General features: G+C 45.3%; 5 protein-coding genes across 5 annotated transcripts; 3 read left to right on the plus strand and 2 right to left on the minus strand.

The window, feature by feature from the left end:
* Positions 1 to 729: 729 nt before the first annotated feature.
* On the plus strand, positions 730 to 2,637 carry JR316_0007941 (Putative sterigmatocystin biosynthesis monooxygenase stcW; the record flags this gene model as incomplete). The annotated part of the gene is made up of 4 exons (XM_047893661.1): positions 730 to 962; positions 1,011 to 1,409; positions 1,466 to 2,127; positions 2,183 to 2,637. The coding sequence occupies 4 exons, from the start codon at positions 730 to 732 to the stop codon at positions 2,635 to 2,637; spliced, it is 1,749 nt and encodes a 582-aa protein (XP_047746976.1).
* A 278-nt stretch (positions 2,638 to 2,915) lies between these two features.
* Positions 2,916 to 4,008, plus strand: JR316_0007942 (Ubiquinone biosynthesis O-methyltransferase; the record flags this gene model as incomplete). Its single annotated transcript, XM_047893662.1, has 3 exons — positions 2,916 to 3,266; positions 3,320 to 3,574; positions 3,628 to 4,008. 3 exons carry the CDS (start codon positions 2,916 to 2,918, stop codon positions 4,006 to 4,008), a joined length of 987 nt encoding a protein of 328 aa, XP_047746977.1.
* A 151-nt stretch (positions 4,009 to 4,159) lies between these two features.
* Positions 4,160 to 8,068, minus strand: JR316_0007943 (RNA cytidine acetyltransferase; the record flags this gene model as incomplete). Its single annotated transcript, XM_047893663.1, has 12 exons — positions 4,160 to 4,361; positions 4,431 to 4,702; positions 4,766 to 5,028; positions 5,079 to 5,198; positions 5,249 to 5,391; positions 5,444 to 5,583; positions 5,644 to 5,763; positions 5,818 to 6,657; positions 6,715 to 7,341; positions 7,396 to 7,576; positions 7,700 to 7,905; positions 7,964 to 8,068. 12 exons carry the CDS (start codon positions 8,066 to 8,068, stop codon positions 4,160 to 4,162), a joined length of 3,219 nt encoding a protein of 1,072 aa, XP_047746978.1.
* A 2,571-nt stretch (positions 8,069 to 10,639) lies between these two features.
* Positions 10,640 to 13,094, plus strand: JR316_0007944 (Pyranose dehydrogenase 3; the record flags this gene model as incomplete). Its single annotated transcript, XM_047893664.1, has 12 exons — positions 10,640 to 10,760; positions 10,815 to 10,896; positions 10,952 to 11,109; positions 11,166 to 11,290; positions 11,320 to 11,524; positions 11,590 to 11,763; positions 11,817 to 12,036; positions 12,087 to 12,276; positions 12,346 to 12,418; positions 12,482 to 12,828; positions 12,890 to 12,962; positions 13,024 to 13,094. The coding sequence occupies 12 exons, from the start codon at positions 10,640 to 10,642 to the stop codon at positions 13,092 to 13,094; spliced, it is 1,839 nt and encodes a 612-aa protein (XP_047746979.1).
* Positions 13,095 to 15,694: 2,600 nt separating this feature from the next.
* On the minus strand, positions 15,695 to 18,304 carry JR316_0007945 (Sorting nexin MVP1; the record flags this gene model as incomplete). Its single annotated transcript, XM_047893665.1, has 12 exons — positions 15,695 to 15,854; positions 15,911 to 16,149; positions 16,200 to 16,238; positions 16,291 to 16,723; positions 16,779 to 16,949; positions 17,005 to 17,037; positions 17,102 to 17,129; positions 17,182 to 17,296; positions 17,346 to 17,722; positions 17,774 to 17,864; positions 17,919 to 18,052; positions 18,112 to 18,304. The coding sequence occupies 12 exons, from the start codon at positions 18,302 to 18,304 to the stop codon at positions 15,695 to 15,697; spliced, it is 2,013 nt and encodes a 670-aa protein (XP_047746980.1).
* Between the last annotated feature and the right edge of the window lie 378 nt (positions 18,305 to 18,682).

The raw sequence follows: 18,682 nt of genomic DNA on the forward strand, positions 1-18,682 counted from the left end.
CAACCATATTCATCAAGATGTCCTTCTCTTGCATAATTCTTCAACGCAACTCTTCGAGAAAATCTGATCACCAGTCTCCTACTGAACGCCGCTAGACCCCTTCTCAGACTATAACAAATATGATACATTTCCCAGGTCAAAATGCCCCTGCCGAATGTATGCAATTTCATTATGCCATGGTCTCTCGTCCACTGATAAAACATTCGAAACTCTTTATGAAAATCTACAGGGATTTCATTTGCTAGGTTTCATCACGTTAACCTATTGACCAACGGAAGCCGTGGTCCCTCGTTGGTACTTTGAGTCCCAGCTTCTTTTCCGCACACTGTCCGGATACAGATTCCATTACGATGATGCAGCCTTCTTTGTGTGCTTTTTTTCAGACGCCTGAGATATAGAGCAGTAAGCCGGCCGATATTAAAACTGCTGTAGCCTAGAATAAATTGATGACTACATTACAGATTACTATCGAGCTCCAATGATCAATCACCTGTGAATCATGGGTTCCCAGTCTAATCCAAGACCTGCTGCAGTATTCCATAACCACGACGACAGTGATTCCACCCTCTATCTAAGGTATAGACATCCAATCCAGCATATGATCATGGTCATTCACACCATTTGACGTCTCTGAGATTCACTGCCGGACTCTCCTTTCCCATTTTGCATATAATGGCGAAAGATTCATTAAGTTTTAGCAACACATCTGAACGACGTCCTCAAATCGTAATGGCAAACGACGGTACTCCCGCTCTTCCACAAGGCTCTGCATCCGACACACAGTACCGATACAGCCAACCGATTCATCATGAACGTCGCCTCAAAGTAATATGCATCGGCGCAGGCGCTTCTGGACTCCTATTGGCGTACAAGTTGCAGCGTTCCTTCCGAAACTTTGAACTTGTGATTTACGAGAAGAATGACGATATCTCTGGAACATGGCACGAAAACAAATATCCTGGGTAAGCAGTCGGTAGTCTTTTGAGATCCAGTCATTCATTGGCCTGTAGGTGTGCTTGTGACGTTGCAGCCCATATTTATACATGGAGTTTTGAACCCAATCCACATTGGTCTTCGGTATATTCCGGATCCGAAGAAATTCAGCGCTATTTTCAAAACTTTTCCAAGAAGTACGAACTCGAAAAATACATCAAACTGAAGCATCAAGTCTCAAAGGCGACATGGGATGACAAGAAAGGTGGCTGGGATGTAGAAATCGCCAATTTATCAAATGGAAATGTGATCCAAGATTCCTGTGACATTCTTGTCAATGCAGCCGGAGTTTTGAATGCCTGGAAATGGCCCGACATACCGGGACTCCACAAGTACAAAGGCGAACTGCTTCATACCGCCCGATGGGATACTACGGTAGACCTTAACGGAAAGCACGTTGGGTTAATTGGTAATGGGTAAACGTTTTCTACCTTCACCTTTGTCGCCCTTGCTTACATATGAGATGATATAGATCCTCTGCAATCCAAGTCCTTCCAGCTATTAGCTCACAGGCGAGCAAAATAACGACTTTCATACGCGGACCTACATGGGTTTTTCCATCTCAAAGTATAGAACAACGTGCTTATTCCCAAGAAGAGCTTACCACCTTTGAGACCAACCCTGACGCTCACATAGAGTATCGAAAAGAGCTGGAATCTTCTTTAAATGCCCTATTTCCCATGTTCATTGCCGATTCCGATGTCCAAAAGGCGACATTCTCCGCGACCGTGGCGACTATGAAGGAGAAACTCCAGAATGACGCATTGGAGAAAATAGTCATTCCTAGCTGGGCAGTAGGCTGTCGTCGAATGACCCCAGGCATCAACTACCTGGAGACTCTTGTTTCCAAGAAGGTGGATGTAGTGCACGGTAACATCACGGAGATCACAGAAAAAGGATGTGTCGGCGAAAACGGTCAAGAGCATGCAATTGATGTCTTAATTTGCGCAACAGGCTTTGACACTTCATATGTGCCTCGGTTTCCTATTATTGGTACTCAAGGGGATCTTCGTGAGGCATGGGCAAAAGAGTCTAAATCGTACCTTGGACTCGCTGCCAGTGGATTCCCTAATTATTTCATGTTCATTGGTCCAAACAGTCCCATTGGAAACGGTCCGGTTCTGATTTCGATAGGTGAGAAGATCTCAGTATGGGAAAATGATATTTCTCATTATCTTTGGTCTTGCAGAAGCGCAAGCAGATTACATCTGCAAATTAATGGACCGATGGCAGACCGAAAATATCCACAGTTTTTCCCCCAAACTCGAGGCTGTGGAAGACTTCATCGAACACAAGGATAACTTCATGAAAGACACGGTCTGGCAACAAGAATGTCGCTCGTGGTATAAGGCTAACAGCGTCACAGGGAAAGTGACTGCTCTGTGGCCAGGAAGCACTATGCATTACCTCGAAGCTATCGCCGAGCCGCGATACGACGATTGGGATGTCAAGTACAACGGAAATCGTTTCGCTTTTCTAGGCAATGGCTACTCACGCACCGAGGTTGACACCACTGCGGATTGGGCTTATTACATTAGGAACCACGATGATAGCCCTCACCTGAGCCGAAGCAAACGTAGGGAGTTATATTCTAAATCAGGGACTATCGAACGTGCTGTTGAACGTGGTGCTATTTTGCTTTAACTTGATTTACTTTCTTTGTGTCTTTGACAGCCGCTTGGTTACTGTTACATATGTAGTTTACTTTAAGCCAGAAAATCATTTCCCACTATATCCATAGTAAATTCAGAAGTTGGACCACTTTGTCTGGTTTCACGATGCCTCTAGTTAAGAGAGAATGAGACAAACCGCGCTGCCGCCATAATTTCATGTAATTGGGGAAAGGAGCCTCGGAACAATTGGCCGGATTCAGACCCACTCTGTTACTACTTTCATCAGTGCTCACGCTCACGCTCACTATAATGACCTCCATCCTTAGGAGAACACGAAATGCATCAAAATGGACATCGTCTCTACGTTTCAATCATCATTCACAGGGAGTTCGCACCATCCATTCTGCTAGCGCCTCCACCACCGGGACTAATTCAGTCAACACTGATGAAATTGCTCACTTTTCAAAACTTTCCTCAGAATGGTGGGACGAGAAAGGAGAATTCAATTTTCTGCACAAGATGAACCCCGTACGAATTCAATTCATCCGCGAAAAGATGCTTGAGGTGGCTCAGGCAGAAAATCCGGACCTGGATAGTGGTGACATGTTAACCGGGTTGGATGTATTGGACGTTGGCTGTGGTGGAGGATTGCTCTCGGAGGTTAGAGTTATTTCTTTATAAACATCTCTTTTATATGATGTTTTTGCTTCTAGAGTCTGGCGCGGTTGGGAGCCAAAACTACAGGTATAGACGCGTCCGAGTCTAACATTGCAATCGCGTCTTTGCATGCTGCCGCAGACCCCAAGCTATCTCCTGAAGGAACAACGCCAAATCTTTCCTACCTCCACACTTCTGCCGAGAACTTGCTTCCCAATCCCAAACGATATGATGTCGTATGCTCCATGGAAGTCCTAGAACATGTCGATAATCCAGCCACTTTTCTTGCTACTTGTGCTGAGCTTTTGAAGGTATAGCTAATGTGCCGGATCTAGATTTTTATATTAACCATCGGTTTTCAAAGCCTGGAGGTCATCTCTTTTTGTCCACAATATCAAGGACGCCTCTTGCCTATGCACTTACCATCTTCATGGCGGAGGATGTTCTACGACAAGTTTCCCAGGGGACGCACACCTACTCGAAATATATCAAACCCTCCGAACTCGTCCAGTTTTTCCGCGACTACCCTCAGCAAGACAAATCTAACCCACTATCAGGTTCATCATCATCGAGGCCATGGATATCCACGCCTTCTGGTAGCAATTATTTGCCTCGAATGGAGGCAGAACTACGTGGCTTGATATACAATCCTTTTCAAGCTCGCTGGCACCTTGCGCCAAAAGATGCTTGGGGTGCTTTGGAATGCAATTACATATTTTGGGTACGCAAACCCATGGAATCATAGCAACAATGCATCCAATCCGAAGAGAGAGTTCTATTATACTTTTTGCTGTAGCCCTGGGAACCTTGCCTTATAGGTTCGTTGGTACAGATATATCCCCACTGAAAACAAAACAGAATACAAAAATATAACAAAAGGAGCAGCACAATGTCTTTTATTGCTTTGACTTCTTCATGCTTCGCCTGTTCTTCTTCTCCTTCGGTCCTCCAGCATTCGAAGCAGGTGCTCCCTCTTCAGCTTTTCTCTTTTGGCCGACAGTCACAGTAGACTTGACGCTCACAGTTGTCGACTTCCCGGGGTTCGCGATCTGTGCCTCGGCGAGACTCCAATCAGCTCCGCTATCATTAATAGCATACCTGAATGGCCAAGATGTCAATAAAGATAGTCCATGTAGCTATACGAGTAATCATAAAAAAGTTGCTTACTTCTTAAGGTCTAGAGCGTTAATCATCTCTCTCTGTCTCTCTTTCAACGCAGTGGTCACCTCATTACCAGCTTCGTCTAACTCGTCTAGCATCGTCGTCGCAACGCCTTCCATATCTTCAAGACGAGTTGAATCACCAAGCGGAGTTACTTTCGCCTGAGGGAGCTCTGCGCTGATGGCAGCTTTACGGATATCAATGAGACGTTTGCTAATCTTGCGGATCATTTTTGCGAAGAGTGCCAATGTTTGGGCGGCAGGGAGTTGAAGCTCAACCTAGATGACGACGAGTTAACTTTATGGATAAAATGGTCAGAACCTTAAATAAAGATAGCCTACCTCAAGATCTTCTATAGTCTTTCTTTGTAGACCAATAGCAAGCAAGATACTGCTCTGGACGGCGGTTAATCTCACAGGTCCTTCCGTAGTTTGAGCCTCGTCAGCAGTGGCAGGGGCACCTAATCGCTTTTGGAAGTACAGATCGGCGATGGATGGCATAAGGTCAAGAATAACATGGTAATCGAGCATATTGTTAGCATATGACTCAAGACGCTTGAGATCGAAAGGTGTAAACCGAATAGCAAGCTCCTGAGGTGTTAAAACTGAGAAGATAATTAGCAATGGGTCTTCATTCGCGAGGAGTAGTTTTTACCAGTATCGTTGGCATCGTCTTTGATTCCAGCGTTCGCAGCCTCCAAAATGCTTAATGAAGTCACGCTTCCAAATTCACGGAATTTGTATGAAAGTAATGTCAGGAAACGCCTTCTGAAATCTAACCTTTGGTTAGAACCTAGCTCGAGGAATAAAAATGGGTAACGAGACCTTTCGCAAACTCGTGTAGCCAGGCCATTTCACTTTCAACCGAGCTATTTAGTCCTCGGACCATGACGCAAGTGTGTTCACCAGTCAACTCGCTGGCCGTCTGACGCACATATAAAGGCACATAGCCAGCGCGTTTCCAGAATCTACAAGAACATCAGCCTATCTACACCAGAAAGGTTCAAACCACACACATACCTGAGCAATTGAGGCGTCAAGCCATACGACACGCCGAGATAATCAAGATTTTCGGGTTTACGCTCAGTAAGACGTTGGAGGAGGGGAGGCATCGCTGATGGGGCACGGACAGTAGGATTTTCTGTAAGAAGATCGACACCCTAAGGTTTGGAATTTTTGTAAGATACAAAGTCACTTGCGTCCAAATCGCAACAACTTACAGGTTCAACTGCTGAAGGGTCTGGGTAATGGGTCTCTGGCTTGGCTGATTCGTCCAGGTTGAAATATTCGCCACTATAAAAGGAATTCAAGGCTTTGAGGGCCCTTGATCCATAACCCATCTATGTGGAGAAGTGTTTAGTAACAAATGAGTATACAAGAACGGCATAACTCACATTAGCATAGTCTGGATGACAAGCGACTCTGACCACTCTGGCTCCACTCAATTTTGCAAAGGCATTCTCTTGGAACTGCTGGGAGATCAACCAAGGAATCATGTCACCGCCTGCTCTCATGCCTCTTCCGAGTCCTTCCATGATGGCCTCTTTGCTAATTTGGCCTTCCAGGGCGACTTGTAGCACAACAAGGGGTTCTGGTAAATGTGTTTCATCATCCTTAATGGGGGGCAAAAGAACGAACAAATGATGGGCTGGGGCGTCAGACAGGAGTTGTAGGTCATTTGGCTGATTCTTGTAATGCGAAGCTACATAGAGGGCCATCATTCGTTGCAAAAACAGCTCAGATGCAGGATGGTAGCTGAACAATGTGTCGCGGCTCACGTAGAATAGCTCGCATTGTGATGGATGGGGACACCCTTGGGCACTGGAGCGTGGAAGGATTGTTGCGTCGAGACACAGCAAACCATTTAACCACTTTTCAATTTGATCACCCGCAGAGTAACGTATGGGAGTCTCCAGTTTGATCTCGCGGAGTGTGCGTGATTTAGGAGCTGCCTTGATAGTAGGTTTCTTGCTCGAAGAAGCAGTCGCTGACTCTTCTTTGTCGTTATGGCCAGCGTCTTTGGTCAGGGAAGGTCTGGTGCTCTCGCGGAGTTGTTGAATAAGTTTTAGAGAAAGTGATCTTCCAGTACCCTCGTAACCATTGATCGTGGAAGCCATAAATACCAGGTAAGGGCCGATGAGATTGCGGACTAAGGGTAGAGGAATGGCAGCAGCTTCGTCGATGATCACCAGTTCCGCTTGTCCTAGAACATGAGCATCTTGGGGTTGGATATACTTCATGACGTGGTATATTGAGCGCGCAGAAAACGATGAGCAAGAATAAAAACTCACTTGAATTGTTTGTCTGTGATCCCTGAATACATTCACTCTTACTACTGATTTGCTCGACTCCTCCTTGTTTTCGCCCAGATTTTGTGCAACTGCGATGTCATAGTCGAGATGTTCTTCATAGCCAAGCGCATCCAAACCCTTAAATACAAACTCAAAGAGTGTCTTCAGATTCTCAGGGCTAGGACTTGTGACAAAGATGTTGGCATATCCATGAGCCAAAGCGGCCGCAATGGCCAGGCCGAGGGCCGCACTTTTACCACGACCGCGAGCAGCGGTGAGAGTAACAGTGGACGAGAGGGTCTTTTCAGCAATAGCGTCGATGAATGTGAGAATGGCCTGTGCCTGATCAATAGTTTTTGCGAGCTTGGCGAGCTCCCCAGCAGGTTTGACATCGGCAAGCGATTCCCTCAGCTCCACAAGTTGGGTTTCCGCGGAATCCGATTCTTTGTTCTTTCCAGGAGTGTCCTCGATGGGTTTAATGTCCTTTCCGCGAGATATGGGGAGGACGTTGAGTTCGTCGTCCAGTACCAGACAATCAGGACATGATCCAAGAGAAAGGATAAAGCGTTCGTTGAATCTGGCTACCACGGAATCGTGTGATGAAGTTCTGTACCGCGAATGCACGTCCTGATATGCCATGAGTTCAGATATTAAGCAATAGGCAACACAACCACGGCTTACCATGGTCATTGTATACAACTGTCTCAACGAAGTCATGGTCTTGAGCAGCAAAACAACCAAACCACCACCTTCCACCGTTTCAATTGTTCGGGCGAGCAGGTTGGGCGTGATAGCCTCAAAGTCTTGAAGGACACACATGCCGTATGTATTTCCGAGAATTTTGTGCGATTCTTTGTAGTACCTGTGCAAGGTGTAGACGAAAGATTGTCCAAAATGGAGGGTTTGTACAAGAGAGCAAACAATTGAGCCGGACACAGAGATCAGACAAGTCGACCATGAATTTGGGGTGCTGCAAACAACTCACGTATAACGAATGTCGGTAACGGTAACAAAAATCTCGAAAGGATCCTGTTCATTCGCCTCACGGATACCTCTTTTCACATCGCGCTTGATTTTAGCTTCTCTCTTTTTGCGGTGACTGGTGAACCCAAGTTCTTTCTTATAGCACCATAATACGGATGGTCGAGCAGAAACACGCGCTTGTGAAAGCAGGAAGTGAAGATTTACGATCTAATGAAGGATTTTCAATTTTAGCAGGTAATAATACTGTATTGTTATTTGTACAAACCTGGTCTCGTCCTTTGTCACCAACAAGGACAATGAAAGATCTATGGTTCTTCTTAACATTATTGTTGATGAGGATAGGAATTCGAGGGTCGAGTTGTTTGCGCATTCGGAACGTATCCTTGAGACAAAGCCCAAATTATCTATGTCACTGAAAGCCACTGACCTTAGCAAGAAGGTAAATTTTTGATCGGAATTCCCACGGTCGAATATGGAAGTGGATTAAACTCCGTGTGGCTGTGTTATTGCCAAGGGCATAAACTGAACTCATTTCGTTTGTTTGAATGACCGTGAATATATAAATACAGTACTCTGCAAGACATAATGATGTGAATAGTTATAAAGATATTAATTAACTTCCAGAAACCAACAAAAATCGACTTTCAAACCTCTCACTCAGACACGTAGTACCATGACCATGCCATGACCAATAGGATCAATGAAGAAGGAAAGGCTCGTCAAAAGGGACATAGACACATATCTCTGCCCAAAATTCTCAGTCAGAAACTTTTACAGGAATGGACCTCAAGGCAAAATCGGAGCCATATGGCGAGCCTGGTGCCACTCTTTGCGCCTAATGGGACTCAATGTTATACTAGAGGTCTATCAGCCAGCAACGAAGGGCACAGTTATGAATGCCTCCTAAAAGATGTCCGCCAGTATGTCTGTAAGATGGGGATCAGTAACATCCATGCAGAAACATAACTCATTGGCGGATCGGGGGGGCAGGCGAGGCAGCGTCAATCATTTTTGCAGGTATCAAAACGCCGGTATGATCATAATTGAAGGTTAGTTAGGAATGTATAGAAGTTTTTTTCGGTGACTATATTCCTACTTCTCTCAAGGATGAAAGAAGCGAAGCGCGCCCCTGTGTCAAAGGCGTGTTAAATGAATTATATCATGTGATCGCGAGTCCTGGCACTTCCTGGCAATGGCACCGCCACCATAATCAGACGGGTCTCACAAATTTGTTTCGTCCCCCATGTTCTTTTTTTTGGAATCTGTTTATTATCATGCAACAAGCAATCGGAGTGCTAAGGCGCACGGGTGAGTGATGCTTACCTCTCTACGCTGATCTATGTACTGTGTATCAGTCTTCGGCAGCGTTTGTATATTTCTCCCAAGTTCAGGTGCACCGTTAAACCCCTTTCTCACATACTTATGTCCATTCTCCTGCACCTGGAAATAATTTCGTTCTGAATGTCTCTAGACAACCACTTCCAGTGTTCTGGTATTCATATCATGATGTTGGCGTCGGGTTTGGGCTTTTGACTGGAGGCTGCGAGATTGGTCAATCCAGTTTATCTGGGACAACTCTGGGAACGATCCGAACGTCAAGGCAAGCTTCCAACTACGTGACTTTGTAGGAATATTCAGCTCTCTATTATTATCCTTCAACACGCTGAGCTTATCTGAATTCCTTATTTTGCTGAGGATACCGACCGGAGTGGATGGATCAATCGTCATACGTATAGTGAAATGTCGCATTTACTGCCGCGGGGAAGGGCGCAGGTTCCTCTACCGTTAGCCTAAACAATAGCATTGATTTTTGGCCCAAATAATGCTTGAAGTTTCCTAAACTTGATATTTGTTTACTGCTTATGACACATTCATGGTGGTGCGTCATCTATCCTCTAGCTAAATGACATTAGTGACCCTACATAGTGTCAGACTAGTTGGAGATATCTTCAGCGGATGATAGCGGACAATACTGAGGCTGACACAATTGTTAAACCGCTGCAATGATTGACCTTTGGCATGCCTAAGTGCGGGTATTTGTCAAAGGATTCAAAGCCACGACTTGCTTGCAATTTTTCTCGTCCTTCTTAATTTCTACCATCTTCAGTCTCAGTTACTAATCTTTGGGACTTGCAATATCTATGTGAGTTTGGTTTTTCCAAGTCTCTTATTCTAATTTTCGTTGAATTGATGTTCATATATTTCAATTTTAGGTTGTTGAAGTCGTTATCGACCTTAAATTAAGTTTGCACAGTATCCTCGATGCGAGTCTGCCGATGGGCCAACACGTGGATTTATAGTATCACACGAACCTGAGGATTTAGAAGGGCGGTGAAGGTACGATACGCTTTTATTTAGCACTGGGATGTCTGCAAAAAGGCGTCAATGTGCTCTGTATGATGCACCTTCCAACTTATGTAATTCTGAGCAAGCCAAAATGCCGAGAAAAGTGCGGAATTCCGTCTGGGAATCGTTTTAAACGACGAAGATCATGAGTTGCATCTCATCCGCGTTTAGCATTTATTTCCCAACTCGGTTATTGTCTTTATGGATCCAACACATGGCAGTCATTTTTCTGCAGAATAGCTGAGTGAAATGTGCTACTTTGTTGGGGGTGTAAAGCATCTCTTTCTTCGCCCTACCCGCTACTGAAGCTAATTTCAACTTTATCGCAGTGTTCACGACTTAGGCATCCTAAATATTATTCACATAATAGTGTTATATAACACTATTTTAGGATGCAATTGTTTCTTTCTCCACATCATCCTGATGAATGTCCCACTTTGCGGCCCGTATCACCACCAACCGAGACGAATCTATGGTGCGGGAATATGACTTGACCGAAAAGATACCTGAGTGGGATTAGCTGTGACATATATGGCTAAAAGAGTAGCACACTCTACGGATAGGCCCCAGAAAGTGTACTCAGGTTTCTTCCGTTATGAAGAACATCTATTGTGTTTTCTTGCTGCTTGGTGCGTTTTTCGCCGGTATCAGTGCAACCGTGTTCCAAAACATCGGTCAATTATCAACTACTTCGTTCGATTTCATTGTCGTTGGAGGTGGGTCTATTTTATTGATGTATTGATACGGGGTTTTTGACCTCAAACCAATAGGAGGAACTGCAGGACCTGTTGTCGCAAACAGACTATCTGAAAACCCAAATTTTCACGTTCTGGTCATAGAAGCGGGGCCAACGTCAGTTGTTGACATTTAACGTCTATGTCACTAATTTGACGTATTTTATTAAAAGAAATGAAGGCGTTTTGAATGCCATGATACCCAGTTTCTCAGTACAATTACAACAGACAACCTTCGACTGGAACTACACCACGGTCCCTGGGATAGGTCTCAATAATCGTACACTGGCCTACCCTAGAGGTCGTATCCTTGGAGGATGTAGTTCTCACAGTAAGCATTTAAAGCAATTACAGTGGTACGTCTAACTGTTGATTTTAATATGCTAGATGCCATGTTTTATACGAGGGGGTCTATGGATGACTATGATCGTTGGGCAAATATTACTGGCGATGACGGATGGAACTGGAAGAACATTCTCCCGTACATCTTGAAGGCAAGACTATTCATTTATGTACGTTCCAATGCTGATGTTTTTATCAGAACGAGAAGTGGACACCCCCGTCTGATGAGCACAACACTACTGGAGAATTTAACCCTGTAGTTCACGGATTTAACGGGTTAATGTTTACAAGTCTACCTGGAAGCCCTCAGACTATTGACAACATGATCTTGGAGGTTCCCGATCAACTTCCTGACCAATTCCCATTCTTACTGGACATGAACGCCGGGAAACCGTTGGGTCTAGGTTAGTGGACACAAAACACACTACTCGTTGCGATATATTAAACAGGCTATATATTTTGTCAACAGGATGGTTTCAAGGTACCATAGGAAATGGAACCCGAAGTAGCGCTGCGACTGCCTATCTTTCTACAGCATTTACAAATCGGCCTAACCTTCATGTATTATTGAATACAAAGGTCAAACGAATTTCTGGATCAAAAATTCACGGAATTCCAGCCCTGAACAACGTTGAAATCGATGGTAAATATTTAGAAATGACACGTTAAGATTATGAACGTATACTTTTTGCTCAGGCTCCCAATTGACGCTGACGGCAGAAAAAGAGGTCATCTTGTCGGCGGGCCCAATAAATACGCCTCAAATCCTCATGAACTCCGGCATAGGAGACCGCAACGTCCTAGCGAAGCTCCAAATTCCAACTGTGTTACATCTCCCAAGTGTAGGCCAAAACTTAACAGACCAACCCATTACCACAGTTCTGTATTCTGTGAACTCGAATAAACCTTTGGACAAGTAAAGCTGTTTTCTCTCGAGTTTCCCAACACTCACTATGGATACCTTAGCTTGGATACAAATGCTACCCTTCAGGCCCAGGCATTGGCTCAATGGGAGTTCAACAGAACAGGTCCATTGGTTGATCCCGGTCCAAACTTCATTGCATGGTCACGACTTTCTTCTAACTCTGCGATCATCAAAGAATTTGGAGATCCATCAGCAGGCCAGAATACTCCCCATCTGGAGCTTGCGCCGTTCGTGCGTCTTTGTTTTGCATTGCCATTCAATATTGGAACGTTAATGTAAATGTTTCATTGACGCGTTCAGTCGGCGTTTTCAATAGCTTCCCAGCCAGGACATACAGGAGGCATGGCTATAGCCGTGGTGACTCCAAAATCTCGTAAGTGCACCTCCTTATCACACTAGTACTTATGTTGACCGCCTATTCGGATTTTTTGCTTAGGGGGCTCTGTGACATTAAACAGCACAGACCCCTTTGGAAAACCTATCATTGACCTCGGATTTTTCACTGATGAGTTTGACATACGGGCGATGATAGAAGCTATAAAACTTAGTCAAGTTTTCTACCAAGCTCCAGTTTGGAAAGACTACATCATTTCTCAAGTTGCTCCCGCCGTCAATGCCACTGATGCTGAGCTTGAACAATACATTCGCAGCACTTCTGCTACCACCTTACACGGTGTCGGAACTGCCGCGATGTCTGCCCCTGACGCAGATTATGGGGTCGTTAATCCTAATTTATTGGTAAAAGGTGCCTCCGGCCTTAGGATAGTTGACGCCTCAATAATGGTACGTTCCTTTGCATCTATAAAAGCAGCTTTTGATGTAATCTCCTATCTGCACGTACCAGCCATTTATCAACAGCGGTCATCCACAAGCACCGGTCTACGCCATTGCAGAGCGTGCTTCTGATCTCATTAAAAGTTTTTGGAATTAATGGATACAAGAAAACCCGAAAAGTTTTGATCTACGCGTTTCCGCTAGGCTGTAACTTGCACATTGATATGACAATAATTAAGATTCAAGCTCTTGCCGCCGCCTTTTCCAACTTCTAGAATGCTAGCGTCAGCCTCTCCTTAAACAACGCCGTGTATGCACCCTCGTATGTTTTGCGTTAACGTGGTTATTTAGGAGGACATTTCCCCATTTATCATGCGAAAATTCACGCTGAGCATAACCGTGGGTCTCGTGAAATTTATTCGAAGTGATGGAGAGCTTTGGTACATGAGATGAAAAAAATGAGAATGCTACATTTTTAACATTCCTGTAAGTTTTCAGTCAATTTTTAGTTCTGTTCGTTGATTACAACCACGTGGAATCCATGTGCGAGAAGTTGAAGAACTTAGCAGTGGATAGGCGTGGATGCAACTCCCACGAAGCAGACTATCATTAGCAACGGTGACAAATTCTTCAATTGACCTCACGCTCAATTCCTGCCCCTTTCACCTTTCGAAAGCTGGCCAAAATAAAATCCTTTCAGTAAAGGGACATCAAGGCCCACTTGGCAACGGTACTCATCTTTTTCTTACAGCTGACCTTTTCTATATGTGTAGAGTAATGCTTGCGATAACGTGGAAGGAAATCAAGATCCAAATCAACCAATGAAAGAAATGTACTTACGAGGGCCGCATACCCGGAGCGAACACCTGTAATTGGATCATCAATGGATGGTCAAGTAAGTAGTAGATGATAAACGAACTCGCCGCCGTTGCCCATTCAGCATCGTTAAACCACCTGTGGAGTTTCATTAAGGATATAGCACAAACTCACAAAATAATTCCGGGAAGATGCCCGACCAAGGAAGATGAGCTGCAGCGAACCGAGATGATAAATTGAACGGTATCCCAAGAAGATCAGAAGAGCAAATAAGAAGAGTTCACGAAAAATAAGGACACGATGATGCCATCGTAGACAAGAAAAAATCAGAGCCCGTCACAAGCCCTAGAACCTGAGATCAGACACCGAGAAATGATTTCATAACCAGACTGCAGGCGATCGCAGACTTATACCCAAGATCAAGAGTTGCCAGAGTTTAAAGCATGGTTCAGAACATGATTTCTTGTTAGCATAGCATTTCCGAAAATTGACACTCACGACCCATGCGGCAGGCAAGAAAAACCAAATTCTTGAAGATTTCAATCGCTGAATGAGTAGACATCTCGCCTGAACTGGAATTTGTACACGCATAGAAGCATCGAGAACAGAAAGGCTCCACATCCGGGTACACTCGTCTTAGGCGCAGAGCGATTTAGCAACATGATTTCCAGTTTGCATACACTCACTTCATCTGGTCAAGGTGGCTGCATGAAGTGCAAATCACATGCACGACGAACTGAGAAAGGGAAGGTTCACCTCACAGGTTAGTCTTGCATGAAACTGATTCTCAAGAGAAATTCTTGCGCAGATTTCACTCGTCACTCAACTCTAAATAGAAAACTCGGTCAACTAAGCAAGTACGGTGGAATGATTGACATACAAGATTATGCACTGCTTTGTCATGGACATGCACACAAAGTAGCTTTGGCTGAAGAAACTACGCTGATGATTTGTTTGTGCAAGACCGTTCAAGAGAGCGAGACTGGTTCAATGCTGGATAAACCCTGACGAACAACTTCGCGCCAACATATCTCAAGAGAACCTTTGCATGATAATGATTAGGCACGTCCTAATGTCGGGTACGACTGTCACTCACCACATGCTCAACCAGCATAGAAACTCATCTCAAGTCGTTCAGCAAGCACATAACGCCGGCAACACTGAACGAGAAAGGCACACATGCAATGAACTCAACTTGAACTCAACGTCCCGCTGGCCACGCTGCAATCAATGAAACGCTCTGCCAACGGTCAGCATGAGGTAACAACGAGTCAAGGAAGGGACACACCAAAGCCTAAAGGAAGGTCCAGCTTAGGATGTTCTAGGTCAGAAACGTTGGCAGGAGTGGGCACTCAGAAGGCATGGACATCTCAACGGAATATAACCCGGTACGGATAGACGGGCCGGGTGCCACTCAGCGCGCTTAACGGAAGCTCTGGATTACGATCAGCGAACAGCAGGAGAAGTGGTGGCAGAGCACGCACCACGCACAAACACGCAGTCAGAGGGCCAGCTGCAAGTCAGTGGGATCTACACAGGTGAAACTTGGTGAAAGCAACTCATCGCGGGCAGTGGTTGGTGGGGTTGAGCGCGCTCAGCTCTGCTAGAAGTTCCACAGCGGTCTGAACCTGTAAAATCGTCAGTCACTCAACGTAGAAGCAGATCTCATACCTGTTGAGCCAATTAGTAGAAGAGCGAGAAGGCGAAAGTAGTGGTGGCGGAGAGAGAGGATCGATGAGGGGCTGTGGTCAGTGAAAGGGCATGGTTATATAGATCAGATCACGTGGTCGCGAGTGCCCATCCTCATTGCCACTCGGTGGCAGTATCACCGTGGCCAGTCCTTTCAAAAAGGATAGAAAGGGCAACAGGCCATGGCCGCCCATCAGTGACAATGCGTTTATTTGGGACACGAGGTAGACTTGACCCAATAACTCCGGAAGGCGATGAAAGCAAGCATCAGAAACAGACTGGGGGCACATTCAGTTTTGAAAGTAGTGGGATTCGGATCGTCATAAAAGTTCATTACTACGCATAAATGCAACATTGTCCATTTTGCAGCTCATTCAAAGGGCATACTCTCAACGGCTTCAGAGAGAGACTCCCAATTATTCGCAACGTTTTCTGCATATTCGTGTTCTTCATGGGCAAATTCTTTTACGGCTTGCGTCAAAAGAGCATTTTCCCGATTGTGAAGCACAACGCGCAGTTCATGCCACATGCTACAAAAAGTAACACTCATTAATAAAGAGATAACGTCAACAGGAGGTAACCGCACCATGCTCGAATAAAAACACGGCGACTGAGCTGTGCAGCAATCGTGGCTTGGTCCTTTTCGATCATGGCTGTCAGCTTCTCCGCTTCTTCTTGCCAGTTTTCTTTTTGTGCTGCTCGAATACCGTCAAGCTTTACGGAGGTAGTTTCAATCCGTTTTTTGAGACGTTCTACTTGATCCAGCGAAAGTCTATCGTGACGAATGAATAAATCTCGGGTGGCAAGATAGAGATCTCTCTGAGCCTGCACAAAGATAAGTCTCTATATTGCAAGGAAGTTCCTAACCAATTTACCTTGAGCGACTCCAATGTGGTGTCCTGAAGGCTTCGCGACTGGAGGATAGATAAGACCATGGATATACTCAATTGAAGATGGGTTACTTACTCGCAATTCCGAAATTTCTGAATGGCGTTGTGTATGTGCAGCTAATTGGCTCAAGCCAGAGCGCACGCCATTCGACAATTCACAATCATCCCCTCGCCAACACGTTTCGTTGACTTCGACGACAACTCGAAGTGTGTTTGTTAATCTGGCAAGGTCCCCCTGATTATCCGAAGAAAGGACATTGGGATTGGTATTGAAGCCCAAGAATGATTGTGAGAGGGAAGCGGTCATCGATCGAGGGGAGCCAGGAGGAAGAGATGAAGATGTGGAGGAGGGAGAAAGTTCAGGCAAAGTGAGGTGAGTCCGGATAAAGGCTCGACGCAGGGCGGGTGTTCGTACCGCAGCTGCTTCGCGTCGTTTGATTATACGCTCAGCAAGAATGCAAATTCTCTGCCACTGTTCGATTAGAGGACTAATCTTTCCTCGTACAACACTGTTAATAAAGCTTTGAGTTATAGAAAGGGAGGGTATGTTGTCAAACATCATACGCAAGTTTGTCTTCCAAATCACTGGGAATTGTCATCTCTTCAATCCGGTCTACTCGTCGGGATGCTGACTCTTCTTCCAAAGATATTGCTGACTGCTTGCGCCATGTTTCAAAAGAAGGTTCACTTAAAAACACTGCTAATACTCCATCCTCTTTAATGATGGGGTGATTACTAGGCGTCAATGAATGTAAGTTTCGTCCCAAGATATCTTGGAAAGTATTCTTACACAACAAAGTTGAGGGCTCTGGTTAAGCCACGCCTAACACATTAGAGTGAGTAACAGAGAAACACGTCGTAAACGATCTAAATGTCGTATATCTTACCGTCTTTGTTCCAAAAACTGTTCATCGGCTACAATAGGTTCAGTCAATAGCAAGGATATCACGGCCACGACTGCGCTCACCTCCAACTCTTTTCGGGGGCAATGCTGGAAAGAGGCGGAAGGGATATCGACGAACGAGCACATCCCACAAGAACGTAAACTCGGAATATCGACGAGCGACAGCAGTTTGCCTTCGCTACGCAAGGTTTAGACATAAATAACAGATGTAATTTAGAAAACCTTACGTCTGATTGGATTTCATACACGGTATATCTATTCAAGATGAACCCTTGCTGGCCCAGAATAGTGATCTTGATGTTCTCTTCCTTTCTCCACCATTCACTAGGTAGCCCAGTACCAGCCAATCCAGAAGGTTGCCCAGTAGGCAGTCCATCAATGGCGCCACCAAAAGAGGTGTTACCAGTATTGGCAGGGAATCGGGGGTTTGAGTTCCACGGATCGTCGGAAGAGTAAGCTGGAAGAGTGGCACGTATAGTCTGATTAGTATTTCTCCGGGGTATAGATGCTGGCGATGTTATGGTGGATAAAGCTTGGAGGTCGAGAGTCGGCTCTGGAAGGGTATTCTGGGACGATAGAGCAGCAACTTGCTCAATGCTAACGTCTACGAAACCTCTGAGGACATAAAAGGGCTGATGCGAACGTGGTAGCGTACCTTTCCCTGATTGTGCTAGCGCAACCAACGCTAACGCGACAAAGAATTCGAGCCTCGACACTCTAGGACGTGAACTGACAAGGTTGACGATCTATAGAAACAGTAAACATGGGTGTTGAGAATGCAGTTGACTGGCAAAACTCACCCGGTCGATCGTGCTAGCTGGCAACGATGACGTACTCAGAACCCGGGATAAAGCATTGACGGAGGTTTCTCCTGTGTTGGCAGGGTCGACAGAAGCATAAGCGCGATGGTATATAGATGGTACAGTTGCGTCGGCTGTATAGTTTATGAATGAGTATTGGGCCCGGAAACGCTCGGTGCAATAGGCTATTCACCTATGACTGCATTAAATACAGAAGATGGCGCTTGTGGTATCGGTGTTGGGCTAGGGCTTGGTGCGGCACTCCATGGGTCAAGTCCGTCGTCATAAACAGAACTTGAGAGAGGGTTCTCATCGACAAAGCTGCCCCCAAACCCATTGGAGGTGCTTCCTGTATATCGTTGGGCAGGCCGTGGAGCGTTAAACATGATGGTCGGGAGGAGGATATAGCACTATGATTTCACTGCGGCTCAGCACCTCTTCGGTACATGGGCGGCTAGAACCAGTAAGTCCTTTGCCGTGTTCCCTCTTCGGACTCTTTAGTGTGTGGTCTTGTTGTCTATTTCTCATCAATGTTCACACTGTCCCCATCTCATCCTCGTAGACTTTCTCAATATCCCTCATTATACTCGCGCATAGGAAATAATATTTATATACAGGAGTCCATAAGGGGTATCTAAAACGCTGTCTCGTGCCCCTCCCGACTGGTCAACTCAAAAAAGTTTTGCTCAATATGTTTACGAGTCTCCTGTCACTTTGGCCGCAAAGTGCAGTGTCCAAGTCGAAAGCAGTCTCTTGCTGTTGAC

Source organism: Psilocybe cubensis, chromosome 7, assembly GCF_017499595.1.
Source record: "Psilocybe cubensis strain MGC-MH-2018 chromosome 7, whole genome shotgun sequence".
In the NCBI taxonomy this organism is placed as follows: Eukaryota; Fungi; Basidiomycota; class Agaricomycetes; order Agaricales; family Agrocybaceae; genus Psilocybe; species Psilocybe cubensis.